The 19,327-nt window shown below is 42.3% G+C and overlaps 1 protein-coding gene across 3 annotated transcripts in view; it reads right to left on the bottom strand.

Moving 5' to 3' along the window:
* Window positions 1-2,435: 2,435 nt before the first annotated feature.
* ppp3cb (protein phosphatase 3, catalytic subunit, beta isozyme) overlaps window positions 2,436-19,327 on the bottom strand; it is a 33,902-nt gene continuing 17,010 nt past the window's right edge. For 2 of the 3 annotated variants that reach the window (XM_044040261.1, XM_044040262.1), the window contains exons 4-14: window positions 17,121-17,232; window positions 15,158-15,303; window positions 13,102-13,241; window positions 11,883-11,960; window positions 10,620-10,714; window positions 10,316-10,441; window positions 9,567-9,644; window positions 9,385-9,469; window positions 8,525-8,622; window positions 6,453-6,500; window positions 2,436-3,044 (exon numbers count right to left, since the gene is read on the bottom strand). In XM_044040261.1, the coding sequence (XP_043896196.1) occupies window positions 2,866-3,044; window positions 6,453-6,500; window positions 8,525-8,622; window positions 9,385-9,469; window positions 9,567-9,644; window positions 10,316-10,441; window positions 10,620-10,714; window positions 11,883-11,960; window positions 13,102-13,241; window positions 15,158-15,303; window positions 17,121-17,232 (1,185 nt within the window). In that variant the 3' untranslated portion in view covers window positions 2,436-2,865. The remainder of the gene's footprint in view (window positions 3,045-6,452; window positions 6,501-8,524; window positions 8,623-9,384; window positions 9,470-9,566; window positions 9,645-10,315; window positions 10,442-10,619; window positions 10,715-11,882; window positions 11,961-13,101; window positions 13,242-15,157; window positions 15,304-17,120; window positions 17,233-19,327) is intronic. The other variant, XM_044040263.1, reaches the window with a different exon arrangement.

The following is a 19,327-nucleotide window of genomic DNA, read 5'->3' as shown; positions in this document are numbered from 1 at the left end:
GGAGTGAGTGTGAGAGTGAATGGTTGTTTGTCTCTAGTTGTGTGTGGCCCTGCGATGGACTGGCGAACTGTCCAGGGTGTACCCCGCCTATCGCCCGATGTAGCTGAGATTGGCACAGCACCCCCCGCGACCCTCTGGTGGAAGAAAAAAGCGGTTAGATGATGACTGACTGACTGACATTATGCGTTTACATACTTTATTTTGTCATCACTTTAATTTGTAAAGGTTCGCCTTTAATTAGAAAATAATTAACGTCCTCTCGTTCAAGAAAGAAGCCCAACCTTGTTAAAAGAAAAGTAACTAAGTACTGTAACTTTTAAGTTACTTGTTTACTTTAACTTGAGTACATTTTTAGACCAGTACTTTTACTTGTACTTAAGTAAAATGTTGTCAATTGTTGCAATAGTGGTACTTTTTGTTGAGTAGAACATTTCAGTGCTGTGTGTGTGTATGTGTGTGTGTCCACACTCACTCTTACAGATAAAAAGCACAGTATTCATACCAAAGGTTCATGCATATTTTATTCAAGAGTAAAAAAGTGGATCGTCCCATGGGGCATGCTTACAGTGTTAGTGACTGGGGGAGTCAAAACAGAAAGAGAGTGAGGGACAGAGAGAGAGAGAAAACAAGAGAGAGAGAGAGAGAGAGACTGGGAAACAGTGGGTCAAAACAGAAAGAGAGTGAGGGACAGAGAGAAAGAGAGAGAGAGAGAGAGTCAGAACCGTGGCACAATTTCTATGGCACAGGGTCTCCCAGGGGGGTTCACCTCTCCCAAAAAAGCACAACAAGATCAACCAAGGAGCAACGCAATATGAAGAGCAACCAGCAGAGAGAGAGAGAGAGAGAGAGAGAGAGAGAGAGAGCTTAAATATTAAGAATAATGTCTATAATAAATAGAATCATAATAATCATAGAATCATAAATATCATCAAATAACAAGAGGAATCATCAAGAATTATGATCAGAGAGATTACACTTTTTTTCCTTTAAACTGTGATGGCAACACACTGGATCTTCTGTTAAAATGTTTCTTGCTGCGTTTTTGCTTTGAACAGCGCAAGTTTTTAACCATGCAATCATGCGTCTGGCTGCCTGAATGCCTGTGCCTCTGTATATAGTATGGTCATTCATCGATGCTAGTTTAATATTTGTTTGTCATTATTCATATTTATCGTTTTTAAAAACAACTCCTGTACACTGACAAAGAAGAGGAGGAGAGAACGTTGACTCGACACGTTGAGTAGATGTGTGCACCGTCATTCTGTACAGCGTCGAAAGAAACCGCCAAACACAGGTCGTGGAAAAGAAAACAGAAAAACGAAAACGTGGGGAGGCAAGAAAAAAATATGGAACGCAAAATGAATACAAAAAATAAATTAACATTATGTACAAAATAAATCATTCATTATTCCTCAGTTCATTTATATTAACCAGAAAAACAAAAAGAAAATGTCCTACCATAGTGAAACACAGAGCACAAATATAATCTTCACATTATTATCAAAGAACTTAACTCTGCATGCACTGATGCATTAATATAAATGCTTTACAAAGACCTTTTCTTCTGATTTCTCCTTGTTGTCTGGACTGCTACCTTCACCAGAAGAGTTTGTTTCCTCTGTGAAATATCAATTCCTGTTTTTTGTTGTTTTTTTTTTGAGGCCGGAGATTCCCGACCATCGCTGCTGTTTGGCAGCAGACAGCAACACAGGAAGAAAGGAGGATGTAGAAAGAGAATGAATAGAGTATGACTTCACATTTCAATCCCAACTCTCTCACGTACATACTGTAAAGCATGTTAATGCCACTATACTGCATCGGGCATCACGTGACCATATGCATCAGATGTGCAATAGAGCCTCTTAATGTATGCTATTTACACACAACAGGTCGGGAGGAACACTTGGTGGAATCTGATCCGGCCCCCAGTCTCAGGGCTTTTTCTGGCATGGGATCAGAGTATTTCAGGAGGCGGGTGGGGGTTGAGAGCCTCCACTTGGCTTCAGGCTGGAGGACGGGTGCAGTGCAGTGCTACAAAAGCAAACGGGAATCTCCTTCCGAGAAGAAAAGGTCAGCAGGGGCTCAGATTACACTGCAGCTGAGATTATCTCACACCACCACACCACACCACACGTCCCAAAACTTTTTCTTTCTGTCGCCCGGTCGATGGCAACGTCATCAGTCTGTGTTTTGCGAAACGAAAACACTTTTTCAAATATAACCGCACGGACATTGACATGTTGAAGCATGTGCACGCAGGCAGGAGAACGTGTTCCCTTACAAAATCATCCCGTCGCAAATTTGCTTTCACCTCCTGTTTGTGGGACAGTAACAGGAAAAACAACCACGCATATCTTAAACGCCCCCAACCCTTGATCGTCACAACCCCCCACCCCAAACTCCACGTGCAAACACCTGACCCCCACCACCACCTGACAAAACACACACACTGACACAGCCACATCATGCCTACACTGGTGATCCCAACACACATGAACAGCAGCTCGTCCTGTTTTGCATGGGGGAACAGTTTTCCCCCCCCCTGTCGTTGTTGTGCAGATACATGGGAGTTGTAGTTCTCTAAATATGGCCGATCAGTACAATGAGGAGATTCAGCCTTTGGTGGTAAAGTCCAGGTACGCTCATGCCTTTAGATACAGCTGAGGGCAACAGGAAAAGGAGTAGGTAAATCATGTGTGTGTATTTGCATATGTGTGTCGTCTGTAGCCGTGTATGAAATACTGTGTGTGTGTGTGTGTGAGATGCTGTTTTTTAATATGCCTATATACACGTATCTATAAATATGGTACCATGTCAGTGTCGTAACTGTAGGTATGTGTCAGAGCGTGTGGGAGTGTAAGTCCATCACTGGATATTGCTGTTGCTGTCGGTGCCATTGGGCTCTCCCATGTTCATGCGGCCCATTGACAGGCCCACGCTGTTGACGGCGTCGCGCCGCGGTGGCATCCTCTCGTTGATCCGGTCCAGACCTTTGGCCTCCTCAAAACTGCTGATCCGATGCTGCGGGGAGAAGCCTCTGATGGCTGCAAAGATAACACACGCACGCACACACGCACGCACACACAGACACACACAGACAGACACAAGCATACACGACTTAATATCCAAAAATACATTCAGTAGAGTCGTGTGTATCCAAACCCCGTGGCAACTTTGAAGGGCAGATTCAGATCACACTGAACTCCACTGAAATTCCAAACCATATTTTAGTAGCTTGAATAAGCACACATTGTGCTCAAATTCAAATTTTAAAGGCTTTCATTTGAGTTCACCAGAAAGAACATTTGGATAATCTTGTTTGTGATGCTCCCTTAAGCTGAAGGCCATCAGTGGTTTGGATAAACAGAGTTCAGTAATGTACGCACTAGGAATGGGACAATATACGATTTTATCAGGACTGGAAAATACTGTCCAGTTCACCAACATACAGTCCTAGAGATTTATTTTGAAGCACCACACGGGGGAGTCTGCATCTCTGCAGCCATTTCAGTACCTCTTGAATTATAATCAGGGTTCCCACACCTTGGTTGACATCAAATTCAAGGACTTTTCAAGGACTGAATGTGCTGACACACCTCAAGATGGGACTTTTATTGATTTGCAGCACGCTCTGCATCAGGACAAGTGATTGTCCTTGGACTCTTGGGCAAAGTCAGTCTCTGAAGTTTTGTTTGGTGAAACAGAGATAATGGAATTTACATTTCCCAGGCATGACGTCGTCCTTTGCTCTCTCTTGCTTCACGTTACTCACTCATTGTTCTGCCTAGTCTACGTACATGAAGCCATGCAGGGCTTAAAAACAAACAATTAACAAACAAATATCAACTTCACTTCTCTTGCACAAAATTCAAACGCTTTCAGTGACCCATGTCTATTTAGGGTGATTTTCAAAAACTTTAAAGGGCCTTTTTTCCAATTTCACAACTTTTTTCCCTTAACTTTCAAGGACCTGTGGGAACCCTGTATAACGATCTTTATAAGACTCTCACTGCACTAGAAGATGAAGGGATTTCAATGTGTTTACAGGCATTTTAAGAGTTGTCAGCAGATTTCTACAATTATCGCAACTAGAACTGCCGTTATTTAGGTCAGAATAATCATAATATGAAATTTTGGGATCGTCCCATGCCTAATGTGCACATCTACACTTTTCCTACACCAACGTCCACACACACATCAGCCAGTGTTTATCTGTTGTCAGAAAGCTGAGCTAGGATTAGTTCGGTCAGTGCACCATTGATCCTAGATCAGTAGTCTGAGACACCTGGTTTATTAGGAGACAGACACAGAGACTGAACATAGCACAGTAGATCCTTAAAACCTCTCTCACCTCTTTTTTATTGTCAGTTATTCCAGTCATTATAATATTTACCTGAGGTGTTACCTGTCAAGCAAAACTATCAGACATGACTGCATTGGAGCAGTTGTGTGTATGCAGCAGCATGAAAATACACTTTTATCCCCTCAAACTGATTTTTCAGCAGTAGAAAACCTTTCATGGACGCTTCTTTGTGTTTTCAGTCGTACTCTGACCTGTTTGCAGTCGTCTCAGTGTTTACTCGCCCAGTGTTGCTGTGTTGCCTCCGAAACAGATCACTTCCTGTGTGCAGCGTGGGAATCACGCCCCACAACACGAGATCTAAACATTGCTATACTGAGAAATGCTGAATCTTGTGGAGCGATTTAGGCTTAATTAGCATCGTGTGAATGAATTTGACAATGGTTTGAATGTAAGAGACACTTTTTCTACAGTTTCTGAACATTTTGAAATCAGTGAAGAACACCTTTATATTAGATATGTCGCAGAGGATGATTTCTTAGAGAATTTGTCATGAACACCATGATGTTTGAGTTTCATGCTTTAAAATCAGCTACCTTTACACTCACGTACCTCCTCACAAACTGCTGCTGTGTTACACAGCAGACATACAACATATCATATTACAGAACAGTAAAACATAACACAGGACACAGCCATAATTTATTTTCTTAAACAAATTATGGACTGTAGTTTGTGTAAGCCAAAGACAGCGCTAAGTGTACAAACACAGAAACTACACTTAACTACGCATGCAGATTAATAACTCAGTCTATGGACACAGAATAAACACAAACACCATCCATGACCACAATCTGTTCAGCAGCACACGAGAACCTGTCTGTCAAATTCTGTCTCTTTTCTTTACACTATGGGTTTAGATTTGGTGATTCATTCTTATCCATGTAAACACATCTGTGGTTAAAATATTCCAAACTCAATAATGCAATATGCATCATTCAGCATCACATGGTGTCAGGATACATACATTTCTTATGTAAATATGTAGCAGAGGACTAAAGTCTTGACAAAAGAGTGATGTCACACTACATGACATGAAACATGAGTTTCAGCTGAATGCAGACGAGCCACTTGGTAGTGGCAGAAAGTTGCTCAAACTAATTGACCGACAGAAGGCGAATCTCAGGATTTACTTTCAAATAAAGTTAGTTTTTTTGGATACAAAGGCTTCAGGAGACGAGACAGATAAGTCCAGAGTTAATATTTGTCTGGCATCTCCTACGATGGGGAGCTCTAAGAGCTGTGACAGGGCTCCAAAGTGTCTGTTTTGATCGATATATGGAATATAATGGAATATTTATGTTGGTCGTACATGCATGCTCAACTGCGAAGCTCAAGTATTGCATATTGGAACTTTTCACAAAATCTTACTCGCAGAAATCATAGGGGTTTTGACCATGTCCACACTGTTCTTCAGCAAATGACCTCAGAACATCACCTTCTGTACTAAAGGTGACACTTCTCCTGGAGAAGAATGGAATTAGGTCAAAAGCTCTTTGAAAAACTGAATTGAATTTTGAATTTAGAATATTTTACCGTTAGTTAGTTTTTTAAAAATGTGAGTTTTACAGGTGAGTGGTGAGAAACAGATTGATTGCATGTTCATCCTCTACAGAACTACAGCTCCTACGAAATATAGAGAGGACAGTAGCACACTGCAGACGAGGAGAGGTCTGAGCGACCCTGCCCACCCCCACAACACCCACTCCCACCCACACTCCCGCTCTTCTTCTACACTCTGTGTAAGACGTGTGATGTGTGTTGGACTTGAATGGGACTGAAAATAAATGATTGTGTGTGTTTGTGTGCGTGTGTGTGCGTGTGTTGGCAGCGAAGGTGCAGTGTGATAATTCCTGTTTTAGCCGAAGCAAATGTGTATTCATGTTGGTGTGTTTGAGTGTGGCGACGTTAGCACGCAACAGGGTTTAGTTTTGTTGTGAGCGCTGATGTGGTTAGAAGAGCTTAGTGCATCGTGGGTAAGGAAAATCTATGATCTTATGAGCATGGGTGGCTGAGAGCGCAGCCATGCTGCACACGCACACACGCACGCACACACACACACACACACACAGTGAGATGAGTGAGATTTTACCTTCGGCGTCCTTAACTGTCTCGATGGCTTCTATGGCCTCAATGGTAGCTGAAGGATGGGCAGAGAGAAAAGTAAAGAGGTAGGAGGAGAGGAAGAGAGAGAGAGAAGACGACAGCCCCAGAGGGAAGATGAAGTGCAAAGAAAGGAGGAGGAGGAGGAGGAGGAGAAGAAAGGGGTGAAGGCTGAAACATGCTTCTGTGCAGTTATGTATAAATGTGAGGCTTGAGGAGGCAAAGAAGCGGTTATGGGAAATTGCAGCTTGAGGAGGATCCTCCAAAGATCAAGATGGATGAAATAATCGGTTGGGTTGGTCCATCACAAAAAAAAAAAGTAATTAGCCAGAAAAGACTGCCGGCAGGAAATGAAGCAGATTTAGGAGTGAAGTGCAGTCAGGGAAGATTTCTGTATACAATTTTCTCAGACATGATAAGAGCGATGAATTATTGATTAAATGTAAAACCCTCCTCTCTCACTTGTCACACTTTCCTGTCTGCCTCTTGACTTCACATTAGTAAAAACTGTCAATGTCGTGGTTTAGTAAATGAACATAATCACCCGTCACACACACTGACGCTGTAGTGAACGGACCGCGTTGACTAATTTGTCGTTTCAGGCTTCAGTCATATGATGAAGTCAGGGCAGGGTCAGAGTCAGCAGTAGCTGGTGTTAACTCATGTCCACTCACGGCCTGTCTTTGCATCATTGGACTTTACAAGAAACAGTTCCGCTTCTTTGAAGAGTTGCTGTATGAGGCACTGACACATGAGTCAGCGCTGATATTTTAGCCACTTAACAAAAGGCTTACCTGGTAAAAATCTACTCCCACTTAACTCCTGCACACTGCTAGACAGACTTTTCCAACTAGACACTGAAGATTGTGTTGCTTTGTCAGCCATTTTACACCACAGCGCACTGAAGTTGTTGATTCACTGCTGCCTCTATTAGTAAGTTTGCAAATAGTTTGGCTTACTTGTCGCACTTACTTACTTCTAGCTCTTGTTTGTAACCAAATAAGTCGCTTTGGATAAAAGCGTCTGCTAAATGACATGTAATGTAATGTAATGTAATGTAAAAATGTGTTATTTGTGACTTGAGTGTTGGAAATACTTCATTCACATTAACCAAACTGGCACAAATGTAGTAAATGAGGCAGCAGAACAGCAGCTCCTGTGTCCCCGTCTAAAAGCAGGGACCAGCTGTCATACGACAGGTTTCTTGAAGATAAGGCAGCCTTCAACAGATGTAGATTTTATTTAGTGAGCTCGCGTTTACATGCATGTTGAAAGACACATTTCACTCAGTACTGACCAAGACAATAATTTGGTTTTCCTAATGGCACATAAGCACGTTAGTCTGACTAAAATCGAGCTAGTCTTGGACTAACACACCTATATAATGCGACTCATAGTCCGATTACTCGTGCATATACGATCAGTTGGACCCAGAAGTAGAATGAGATGACGTATAAACTGTCGTACTGTTGCTGGAAATCATGCGGAGGCGTGGTCATCAGGATTTACATGTACAGCAGGTACAAAACATATAGAACCACTACGCAAACTGATTCAATACGCACTAGCTTATAGAGAGAGTCAGACGTACACGGCCAATAAATCGATTTCCTCCTCCACATGTATATTCGGACTCAGCAAGTTGTCCGATTGCCTGCCTTAGTCAGACTATGACCTTAGCTGGATTAAACTGTGCATGTCTACGTACTGAGTGAGTATAAGCATTGACTACTGTGTGTGTGTGTCAGCACCTCATACAACCACTCTCGGGAAAACGGAACTTAAATAATCAGGACATTCCGTATCGCTCTCTCTGTCTCACACACACACTCACACAACCAGCAGGCTGTTAGTGTCCTCAGCACTGGTGAGGTGAGGTGGAGAGAGTGAGTGTGACTGAGTCAGAAGAATGACAAGAGGACGGGAGGGAACTGGAAGATGGTCCAAAGCAGAGAGTCAGCCTGTGTCTACGTGTGTGTGTCTACGTGTGTGTGTGTGCCCTTTGAATCTGTTCTGAAAGGTGTGTGTGTGTGTGTGTGCGCGCACGTGTGAAACACTCACCACTCTGCAGAGTCTGTTTGCCCCCAGACAACACTCCGCTGGGCAGCATGCCTGTAGGAGTCAGTCCCTTCAGGGTCAACACATTCTCACTCTCCTCCCTGAGAGACAGACAGAGATGGTATGTATATGTGGGTGTGAGACAGGTGTGTGTGTGTGAATGTGTGGAATAAAAAGAGAGAAGAGGTGATAAAGAGAGACATGCAGAGAATTACACACCGTCCCACAATGGACATCTGCAAAAACAGTAAAACACTCTTGTGGGTTTAAACACAGTATCAAGGGACTGACAATCTGATGACTGCTGATTAATTTCTGCAGAGGTTAAATGAAATACGCACACACACACACACACACACACACACACACTGTTTTCCATGACTTCAGAGGATAATGCATTGACGTATGCAGTGTTTCCACTACATGGTCCCAGCTCGCCTCGCCTCAACACGGTTTGGTTGGTTTTCCATTACTGTATAGTACCTCCTCAACGTGGGCGGAGTCATCACAGCGCGGCTGCATGAAACTGCCGTGACTTTGTTTTACACGCGACGCACACAAACTTGTGACTGGTAAAGCGGTTGTTTTCAGTGTAACTGAATCATTAGAATCAGCTCATTATAAAGATTTGCACTTCCTGCATGACCGGAGCACAGACTGCGTCTGACACAGTCACTGGACTGAAATACAGCGGTCGCAGGCTAAATACACCAGACTCCTCTGTTAAATATTGGAGATGAACCCACAGTTTTAGTATTTTTAATTGACCTACAGTTTTGACATTGTACCAGGTTCTATCGCTTATGGAAACACAAAATAACCGTGCAGAGGCGAGGGCTTTACACACGTATGTCTAAACCCACCGTAGAACAGAGAACATTTTGGCCATCTTCCCAATAGCTCGGATCTTGTTTTTGATCACCTCTTTCCTTGCTGCAGCTGCACTGGCTGTAAGGCGCTCAAGCACAAACGTCATCATTAATCAAAACACGGCAAATGATCGCAAAAACGCATTTACAAGCACATATTAGCTGTTTCTTCTCACCGTCAAAGATCTCCTCTCCGTCGTTCATGAGTTCGTCATCAGAGCAGATGCTCAGGACGTTCACCAGCATCTCAGTGACTGTAGCACAAAGAGACCATCATATGTCTACCATCATTATTTCTCCTTGGCATCACCAAAAATGACTTGACCTACTTATGTTTGAGGGCTTGTGAACACAAACATTAATTTAAGACAATCTGCAAAACTGGCATTTTTTGGAAAAAGCTGTCCCAGAGTAGAAAACTCTTAAAACACCAACAAATATACACATAAACAGTCACAGCTTCACCTCTCTAACCTAACCTTTAACCCCACTAGATGTCATGTACATGGCACAGCTTTATGCAAAGCCTCCATGTGTACTTCTCCGTTTTTTGTGTATTTTTGTGTACAGCACCACATACAGTTTTAGGGTCATTTTGGGCAGTTTTTTTGACTTGTGAAATGACACTGTGTTTAATTTTTAGGAGTTAATTATCACTTAATTGAATAGAATTGATTTAAGAATGAAAAAAGAAAATGATCGTATAAGGAAAGTTATGGTTCTGTGTGGATTAGGCCTTACTGTGTGTGTGTGTGTGTGTGTTCTTCAAAAAGAGGACATTTTGGCTTTAAAGGGTGGTATTAGGGTTAGGCATTTAGTTGTGATGGTTACAATTAGGGTAAGGGTATATGATTGTCTTCACTGTGAATGAAGCACAAACGTGTGTGTGCGTGTGTGTGTGTGTGTGTGTGTGTGTGTGTGTTACCCTTCTCCCCCACGAAAGGCAGAGACCAGGTGAAGACGTCCATGAAGTTTGGAAGCCAGTAAGGATGAGGAGAACAGTTGAACTGACGGATGTTCATCACATTATTCTCATACTTCAGCACTGCCGCTGTGCACACACACACACACACACATAGAGAGAGAGAGATGAGCCATTTCCCTTAAACTGTTACAATCACAAAGTAATGAAGATAAAAATTACAAATGAATATACAGCACAACAGTGCTCGCATATATGTTTATTACGTGTGTATTTCAGTAAGTGTGTGTGTGTGTGTGTGTCAGACCTTTGTTGTTGTACACATCCAGGTAGTTTGGAGCAGAGAAGATGGTGATGAGGGAGGGGAAACCTGTAGTCTGACTCTTCCTGTACATACGGTACCTGAAGAAAAAGAGAGACACAAAAAAGACGCCAACGTTATTCAGATAAAAACACACTCTGTGTACAAAAACTGACCGTCTGCTTCAGAGAGAAGAAGAGAGGAGACAAAAGAAGAAGAAACAGGAGCCCACACATAGATGTGTGTGTGTGTGTGTAAACGTGCCACTGAGCAGATTCTGAAGGACCCTGAAGTGTCAGCACCGTAGTCACAGTAAGATTTAAGTCTAGCTCATGGAAGAAGCAGGATATTGGTGGAACTTCTCACTGGTTTAAAGACATCACATTACACTTTGCTGTAGAAAGTAAAAATAAGGATGAACCTAATAACAAGTTTTGGAAGAGTTTGACTCTATGGAACATAACAATATACCAAAAGGATGGATTCATGGTCTGATTTAGCTACTATTAGGGCTGCATCTTTTAAAATAATGAATTTATTGTGTGATTAAAAAAAGTATGTGTATCTCTGTATTATAAACAGAAAATGTCTCGGTACGATTGTGTTTCCTGAGATGACACATGATATTTGACTCAAGCACACGAGTCATTAGTTCCCACAAAGATAAGACCGCATGATAGCACAGTCTCGTAAAGGTTACAGAACTCAATGACTAATCTGGATTTCCAGGTAAAAGCACAGAAGCTCAGTCGACTAAAATTATGTTTTCTTTTTAACCTGCCCTTTTGCCAAGAGCAGCACGGCCCTGGATGATTACGCAGACTATTGTGCTGCAGGACAGACAAAATGCTGTTAATGGGTTCACAAACAGTACAACTCAGAATAGCACTGCCTTAATTGCAGCATTACAGTTAGAGGATTTTCACTGAGTTAACAGATGCCGTTAATGGATTTGTATTTGGGCACCAGATATTGTGTTTGTCTCCCTCTGTCTTTATTTAGAAAAGTAGTGTAAGCCTCACATGGCCCTTTGCCTTAACATGCTGTTTTGAAGAAGTGTGCGACCGTAGTTAAAGACAACGCAAACAACACAGTTTCAGGGTGACAGAGGGACAAAAATGTGGAGTGTGTTTCTCTTATTGTGCCAATTCCCACACAAAGCAAAGTAACAGCCCAGCACATAGAAATGTCAAGGTAGGCCATTAAATTAAGTGGTGATCCCTTTTAAGCCGAGAGGAGAGACTGAGCTGTGACAGTCAGTCAGCTTACCCAGCATCCTGTGCTTCGTGCGCTCTGATGATTGACAGCAGGTTGTTGGTCTGTAGGAACTCGCACACTGCTGGGTAACTGGGGACACAAGGAGCGACACAGAGAGAAAGAGTGAGAGCGAGCACGTAATGTACGTCTGAGACGGAATACTGCAAAAACAGTTATCCAAAAAAAACCTCATGTGTCATTATATCATATATGAAGCCTGATTTATAAACCACAACACAGATGGAAGTGTTTAAAGTTGAGCAGAGTGAGATGAGTCGGCCTCTTGTTTTCTAATGTCACGTCACGCTGGGACCAGCAGGGGGCATCAACGAGCACAGGCAGGACTGAGCTATGGCCGCCTCAGTGCTACACTGAGTCAGGACGATTGATGCTGTGTCTGCTAAACATAGAAAACACAGTGTTCTCCTCCTCAGATAACATGTCATAACACCAACTTTTACACGCGAGGAACCCAAGTACGACTGCACCGGCTCTCCGTCTGTGCTCCAGCTTCAGCTCGTCATCTTTACATTCCTCCGTAATTATTTTTTAACGTCCCAGCTTTCATCTTCTACCCGAACACCACCATCACCATCACCCTCCTTCTGTGTTGCTCTCCCTCTTTCTCTCACTGTATCTTAATATCACTTCATATCTGGCAGGAGTAGCCAGTCGTCATAGCAACAGAACCGTGCAGTCTCCCTGGGGATTGTGGGATATCGTTTCATGCTGAAACGGAACTGTGTGTATGTGTTTGTGAATGTGCTGTGTTTATGTACACTTTGTGTGTGTGTGTGTGTGTGTGTGTGTGAGAGAGAGAGAAAGAGAGAGAGAGTGAGAGAGAAGAGGCCAAGATTTTCTGTCTCTTGTACAAGTCCCAATCACTGTTGTATCTTGGACTTGATGTAACCAGCCAGGACGTATCTCTCCTCTCATAATCAACATCCCGTACACAAACTCGTATTACATTTGTGATTAGTAAATAAAAGGCAAATCGCAATAACACACAGAAAAGAACACATCTGAGAGGAGCAGTCTTATTTCTGACTGCAATATTCACATGTACTGTGATCACAGTCAACCTTCAATATCCACAAGCTTCACAAGTGCAGGGATCTGTGATTAAATCTACTCCAATTCGGGCTGTTCCCCCTCTATAATAAGTTGCCACTACTCTTATGTAATATATCCTTTTGTTGGTGCTACTATGAGGACTTGTTTTATCCTGTACCTGTAGAAGTAGGAGCAGCCTCTGACTGTGTTGTGGCCAAAATACTCCTGGGTCTTCTCATTGCCAAAGTCTTCCAGGGGGTCCGCCCACAGCAGGTCGCACATGGGCCCAAAGGCCGGCGGCTCCTTGAATCGGTCCAACTAGGACATAGGACGCACACACACACACACAAATACACACAAAGAAACACACCAAATATCATCATCATTAGAAGCCAACGTATGCGCAGAAAGTTACACAGAAACAACTATATAAATATGTATGTATACAATCATATATATATACACATACCTTCATACTAGTCAAAAGGTTCAGTCTTCAGTCATATCAAGCACACTCATATGCATAAACCAATACTGTATAAATCAGAGGAGGAAGAAAGGCACACACAAATGCACACAAACACATACTGTCAGAGCTGAGCATCTCCATGGCAACCCTCACCACACAGGAGGGAGAAGATGTCACACCAGCAGATTCACCATGGAAACATTGCCATTAGATGAGGAAGTGTGTGCTCTCATGTCACTGCGCTCGCGTGCTCGTGTGTGTGTGTGTGTGAGCGGGGCCTTTGTATTCTGTATTAACTGTAAACACCGCATGTGTGTGTATGTGTGTGTATATATTGTCTGTTTCTTATAAACACTCTCTGCTTTTACAGTGGCGGCTGGTTTAATGGCATAATGTGGGTTGGTCAGTGCTCACAGATGTGTTTCAGTATTGTTCACACAGTAGGTCAATCCAGATGTTAGTGTTTCTCTCAGCGTGTACTTATTAAACTGTTCATAGGGTAAAGGAAATGCAAATGAATCAGCAGTAACTCCAGTAAAGTGGAAGAACTAAAGAAACTCTTGCACTGTTGTCATGTTTTTCTACTTGTTTACTTAAAAAATAAATGGAAGAGAACATTAGTAATTCTACAAACACAGATATTAATTGAACTATTAAACTAGTTTCTTTGAGAAAATTAACCTTTCATATTTAATTTAATACATAAATATATCTCTGTTTGCACGCTGCCTGTACTTTTACTGCTAATATTTATAATTCAAGCTTTGCACTTTTTATTGTTCTTGAGGTTATTATTCTGCCTCTGTTTGGTCTTTGTGAACTGAAACAACAACTCCATCTGTCACGTAATACAATCAGACCACAATGAGGGAGCGCTTTTATGTATACAGCAGCAGCGCAGGGGCGGGCGGGGTCAAACTGCTGAATGCCCCTTTGTGTTTTCAGTCATATGCTAACCAGTGCGATGTTGTCATTTCCTTCATCTGTCTTGACGTAAAACCCTTCACTTCCTGTGTGCAGCACAGCAACGTGATCGAAACGTGACCACACTGAGAAACACAGAGAGAGTCGCGAGGAGCTGAAAGGCTCAATCAGCTTCCTGTGAGGTCACATGACGATTGATTGTTTTTATTTACAATTTAATTGAATTTATCTTGTAATGAAAGGAAACGTATTAGCAGGTGTGGCGGTGCCTTTAAGTGGGACTCGTGTTTACAACATGGAAAGTTTTGAAGACAGCATGCTTGGTGTTCAAATGGTAAAGTCGTGAGAAGACTGTTGCCAGGCAACAGCAACATCACCTAGCATGCAGGTAATGATAGCGTAATACAAGGAGTATAGACAGAGAATAAATAGTCCATTGGGAACCTTTTGGAAGACAAATTAAACAATTCTGAACACTATAATTACACAATATTACGCTCCACAAAAGATAACTTGATTTAAAAATGTGACCGGACTTTAACTCTTGATATATTTAGTGACACAGAATAAAAAAAATACTAAATAACTTTTCTTTCACAAGTAGGGAAGAATGAAAATGTACATTTAGTTTAGCTCTGGCTAGTTTTATGTCACCATAGCTCTCTCGCTTCAGTTAAGGCTGATGGTGCAGTGAGTGTGACCACACCAGACTGTTACATACTCAACATTTAATAAGCTTTTGCCTACATAAGTTATGCTTTTCAGTATGGACTTTTCTTTATATGGCCCGTTTGTGTCCCACTTGCATGTGTGTGTGTGAGTGTGTTGTGTCTTACTGTACCTTTTTGATGTCGTCCAGTGTGTGGATCTCTGGTGAAAGGCCCCCATGCACACAGAGGAACTGCTGGTTCATCAGGGCTGCCAGCGGCAGGCAATCAAACGCCTCCATGCAGGATTCGTACACCTGCTCCGAGTACTTGATCTTACCTGGAGGTGGATGGAGGAGTGAGAGAGAGAGAGAGAGAGAGAGAGAGTACAAGGCTTGAGACAAAGGAAGTGTTCTAACATGCTTTGAACAGCCACTATCCCTGCAAACATACAGCCAGTCGCTGTCACTTGGGGTGGGTTTGTTTCATATCACACACAAACACATTGTGCAACAGGAAATCAAACACATGAAGCCTTTACATGGACAGATCTGAAGAAACTCGGTCTTAAGGCCTTAGACTGACTCTATACGCGAGTATAAAGGTGCTAACATGCACTCCCATGTGACCAGTTTTTTTTTAATTATTAAGAAATGCTATTTTCCAGAGAAGAAATGTATGTTGGTGAGAAAACACACATGATTCTTTCAGGCAGCACATGGATGCAAAGACTCCATTTATTTTCCCTGTGAACAAAATCGGACTAAAACATAAACAAGAAGCAGCGTAGAGGCAAAATCTTTGCTTAAAGAAAAATGATTTATGATTTGGCAGTGGTGTCAGTAAAGACGCCCAACACACACACACACACTGGCCAAACAATACATCTGACACGGAACAACATCACATGATTTAAATAGCTGAGCCAGAGAGACAGGAGAAGACGGAGGAAGAACGGTGGATTTTGGATCACAGCGAGCAGGGAGGAGAATGATCGTTTTATAAAGAGGAAAGGATGGAGCGATTGATGGGAGGAGACAGGAGAGGGAGGAGAGGTTACATGTGATGAGGGGAGGAGAGGAAGCAGGGGTAACGATGAGGGGAGAGGGAAGAGAGTAAGAAGAGGACGTGAGAACAAAATGTACACAAATCGAAGCCAGTATTGTGGAGCAATTGTGTGTGTGTGCGCGCGTGTGTGCGTGTGTGTGTGTGTGTGTGGTGATGCTGAGGAGTGTGTTTGTCAACCTCTCCATCTGCCTTGTGTAGAGCAAGAGCTCATTATTGCACCAGTTGTGAGCTCCTTACACACACACACACTTAAACATTTATAAAGACACTCTTGCACACACATGCAGTCATAGTACGTGTACTTATACACACACACACACACACACACACAGCAGATGGTAATTGAGGGCGACCACTATTCGCCATGAGCACCAGGGGAAATTAGCTTCCTCGTCCCTTGGCCAATCAGACACAGAGGAGTAAGTCCCTGAGCCAATCATTACAAGCCAAATTAATTTGCTGCTAATCACCCACTCTCACTCAGGACGGTAAAACTCACTGGCAGAGGAGAGAGTCAGGGAGGGAGCGAGAGAGGAGAGGGAGGTAGAGATGGAGGAGAAGTAGAAAGGAAGTGTAGGAAAGGAGGGACGATGCAACCTACCAGTAAAAGAAAAAGATGAGGAGGAGGGAAGAAGTGAAGATGTCTACAGTTGTGTTGATAAGATGATGAATGTGTGACATTTGATTCTGATTATGACATAAAATCTGTATGGTTAGTTTGCCCGTATCGTGCAATTTAAGCACAAACACAGTCTTTTAGTATCCCTAATTCATGGCATGGTCGCTAGTTAGCTGACATGCTGCAAATGTAGCTGCTTACAGTTGCCATTTTCAACGTGACGTTACTGTGTCAGCAGGGAAGGATTGTATTTAACTACCTCTGATTATCAAATCATACAGAAATCTGCTGTAAAATGAAAAAATAACTCGTTAACAAACCAACAAATAGTTGGAAAATGTGATTTAAGCTACAGGAAACTGTGATGGACGGTTGAGTTTTATTTTATTTTAACAAGGTACATCTGATATGCTATGCTATGCTATGATCATGATATGATACGCAGACATAAGATCACAAGAGTTACTCACATTCTTGTTTGAAGGTAAAATATTCCGTCAGGTGTCTACATTCATGGTTTCCCCGTAGAAGAAAGAGCGTCTTTGGGTAGAGGATTTTCAGTGACCACAGGTACAACACACACTGAAAGTTTAGCCATGGATGAGAAAAGACTAGTTAGCAAGAGAAGCTCAATTGTGGGAAAAAAAAACAACACAACAGCAGTAACTTGATGTATTTTTTGAGTAATGCATTGGTTTATAGTAGTAATCACGTAGATACTGTACACAGCAGGACTAGAGTATGGAACACATACAAACACATATACAGGACTTTAATATGGAGTTCCACAGGTCTTGGCAGACTTTCCTTAAGATTTTGAAGTGTTTCTAAGTGAAATTGTGTCCATTCCTTCTGTAGAGCATTTATGAGGTCAGGCACTGATGTTGGATGAGAAAGCCTGGCTCACGATCTCTGTTCCAGTTCATCCCAAAGGTGCTCGATGGGGTTGAGGTCAGGGCTCTGTGCGGGTCAGTTAAGTTCCTCCACGCCAAACTCGTTAAACCATGACTAAACCATGTCAAACTAGTGCCCTTGCTTTGTGAACTGGGGCACAGTCATGTTGGAATAGAAAAGAGTCTTAACATAGCATAACATTGTCCAAAATATCTAAAGCATTAAGATTGTCCTTCATTGGAAATAAGGGACCTAGACATTATGTTCCATTTACAGGACAAAATTACAAAATTAGCTCTTTAGCACATAATTAAACGTTATAAATAATAGTATGAGAGGCAGAGTTTCACTTTCAGTTCCCTTCATTTAATAATTTCAAACAATTTAAATCACAACTCAGAAAATCATGATGGAGCCAGGCATTCGTTCTGTGAATGAATGAATTGAGTTGAAAGCAAATTGATCTGTGCTCCAGAGTAAACATGGGCATACAGAGGGTTGTGATCAGAATCATCCCAAATCAGTGTTGATTAAGTTAGAAGGAAAACGATAAAGTGATAACAGACGTGCGGTTGTCGCATCTTACATGCTTTTACCGTTATCATTGTATTAACCCTGCAAATGGCTGGGGAGAGTGTTCTCTCACCTTTAATCCATCCCTGCTCTACATTGATTTCTCTGTGCCCTTGAAGTGTGTGTTAGGAAGGTGGCCTAAAAACTGCTCCCACTGCTCCAAACTCACTCCATGCCTCCTGCCATGGCCACTTCAGAAGACATTCACCATGTGTATAATGGATTTAAAGGTGCAGTGTGTAACATTTCTGAGGGATTGTTGAATATATAATACCCAGACTAGACTCTGGGCAAGGGATTTGCTTTAAAGATGCTGCCATCTTGCACCACTTTTGGCGCTTTTCCACTGTACACTTATATCACGACTCCACTCTAATCGGTTTTTATTCGCTTTTCCATTGCAGATTGTACCTGGTGCTACTTTTTTGGTACCTGCTCTGACGATACTGAAATGTAATGTGGACAGACTTCCAGCTACTGATCGGTCAGAGAGTGTCGTCACTGGAAGAGTCATGAGTGTGACGTCTGACACGAGAATCAAACCGAACGATACCGAACTGTAGATCAATTAAAACATTTTAAAAATGCTGAAAACGTTCTGCGTTAATCTCCAACATTTATAGCAAGGAAATGTCTGGAATTTCAATATTTAACAGAGGAGTGTGGTGTATTTAGCGACAGCACTGCTGAAAGCTTACAATCGTGAGCGCGCCAGTCGCATCACAACCCCTTCTGCCGTATTACAGTGCACTGACTGTGCCAGACGTCTGTGCTCCGGTCATGGAGGAAGTACTGACGGATTCTGTGAACAATCTTTTTAATCATCTGAGTCTAATGATTCGTTACACCAAAAATAACTGCTTTACAAGTCACTAGTCACTAGTTTGTGAGTAGTTTCATGCAGCTGTGCTATGACGACTCCCCCCCCGCACCGAGGAGGTACTTTAGTAATGGAAAACCAACCAAACCGAGTAGAGTCAAGCCGAGACGTGCTAGAACTGTACAGTATAAAATTGCCATATGTTTCTACAGCACTCCAAATGAACAAACCAGACGGCATGTGCAATTTGCCTTTTAAATACAGACATACATATAATGCAAACAAAGACGAATGACATTCTGTCTGGTGAGTGAAGGCCACTGTAGTTTCCTTCAGCAGAGGAGTTTTGCACTTTGCCACAATCTGCAGTCTCACCATCTGACTAATTCT

The sequence above is a fragment of the Solea senegalensis genome, linkage group LG12, assembly GCF_019176455.1.
Source record: "Solea senegalensis isolate Sse05_10M linkage group LG12, IFAPA_SoseM_1, whole genome shotgun sequence".
NCBI classification, from domain to species: domain Eukaryota; kingdom Metazoa; phylum Chordata; class Actinopteri; order Pleuronectiformes; family Soleidae; genus Solea; species Solea senegalensis.
The sequence above is the reverse complement of the archived record's forward strand: the minus strand, read 5'-3'. Positions and strand labels throughout refer to the sequence as shown.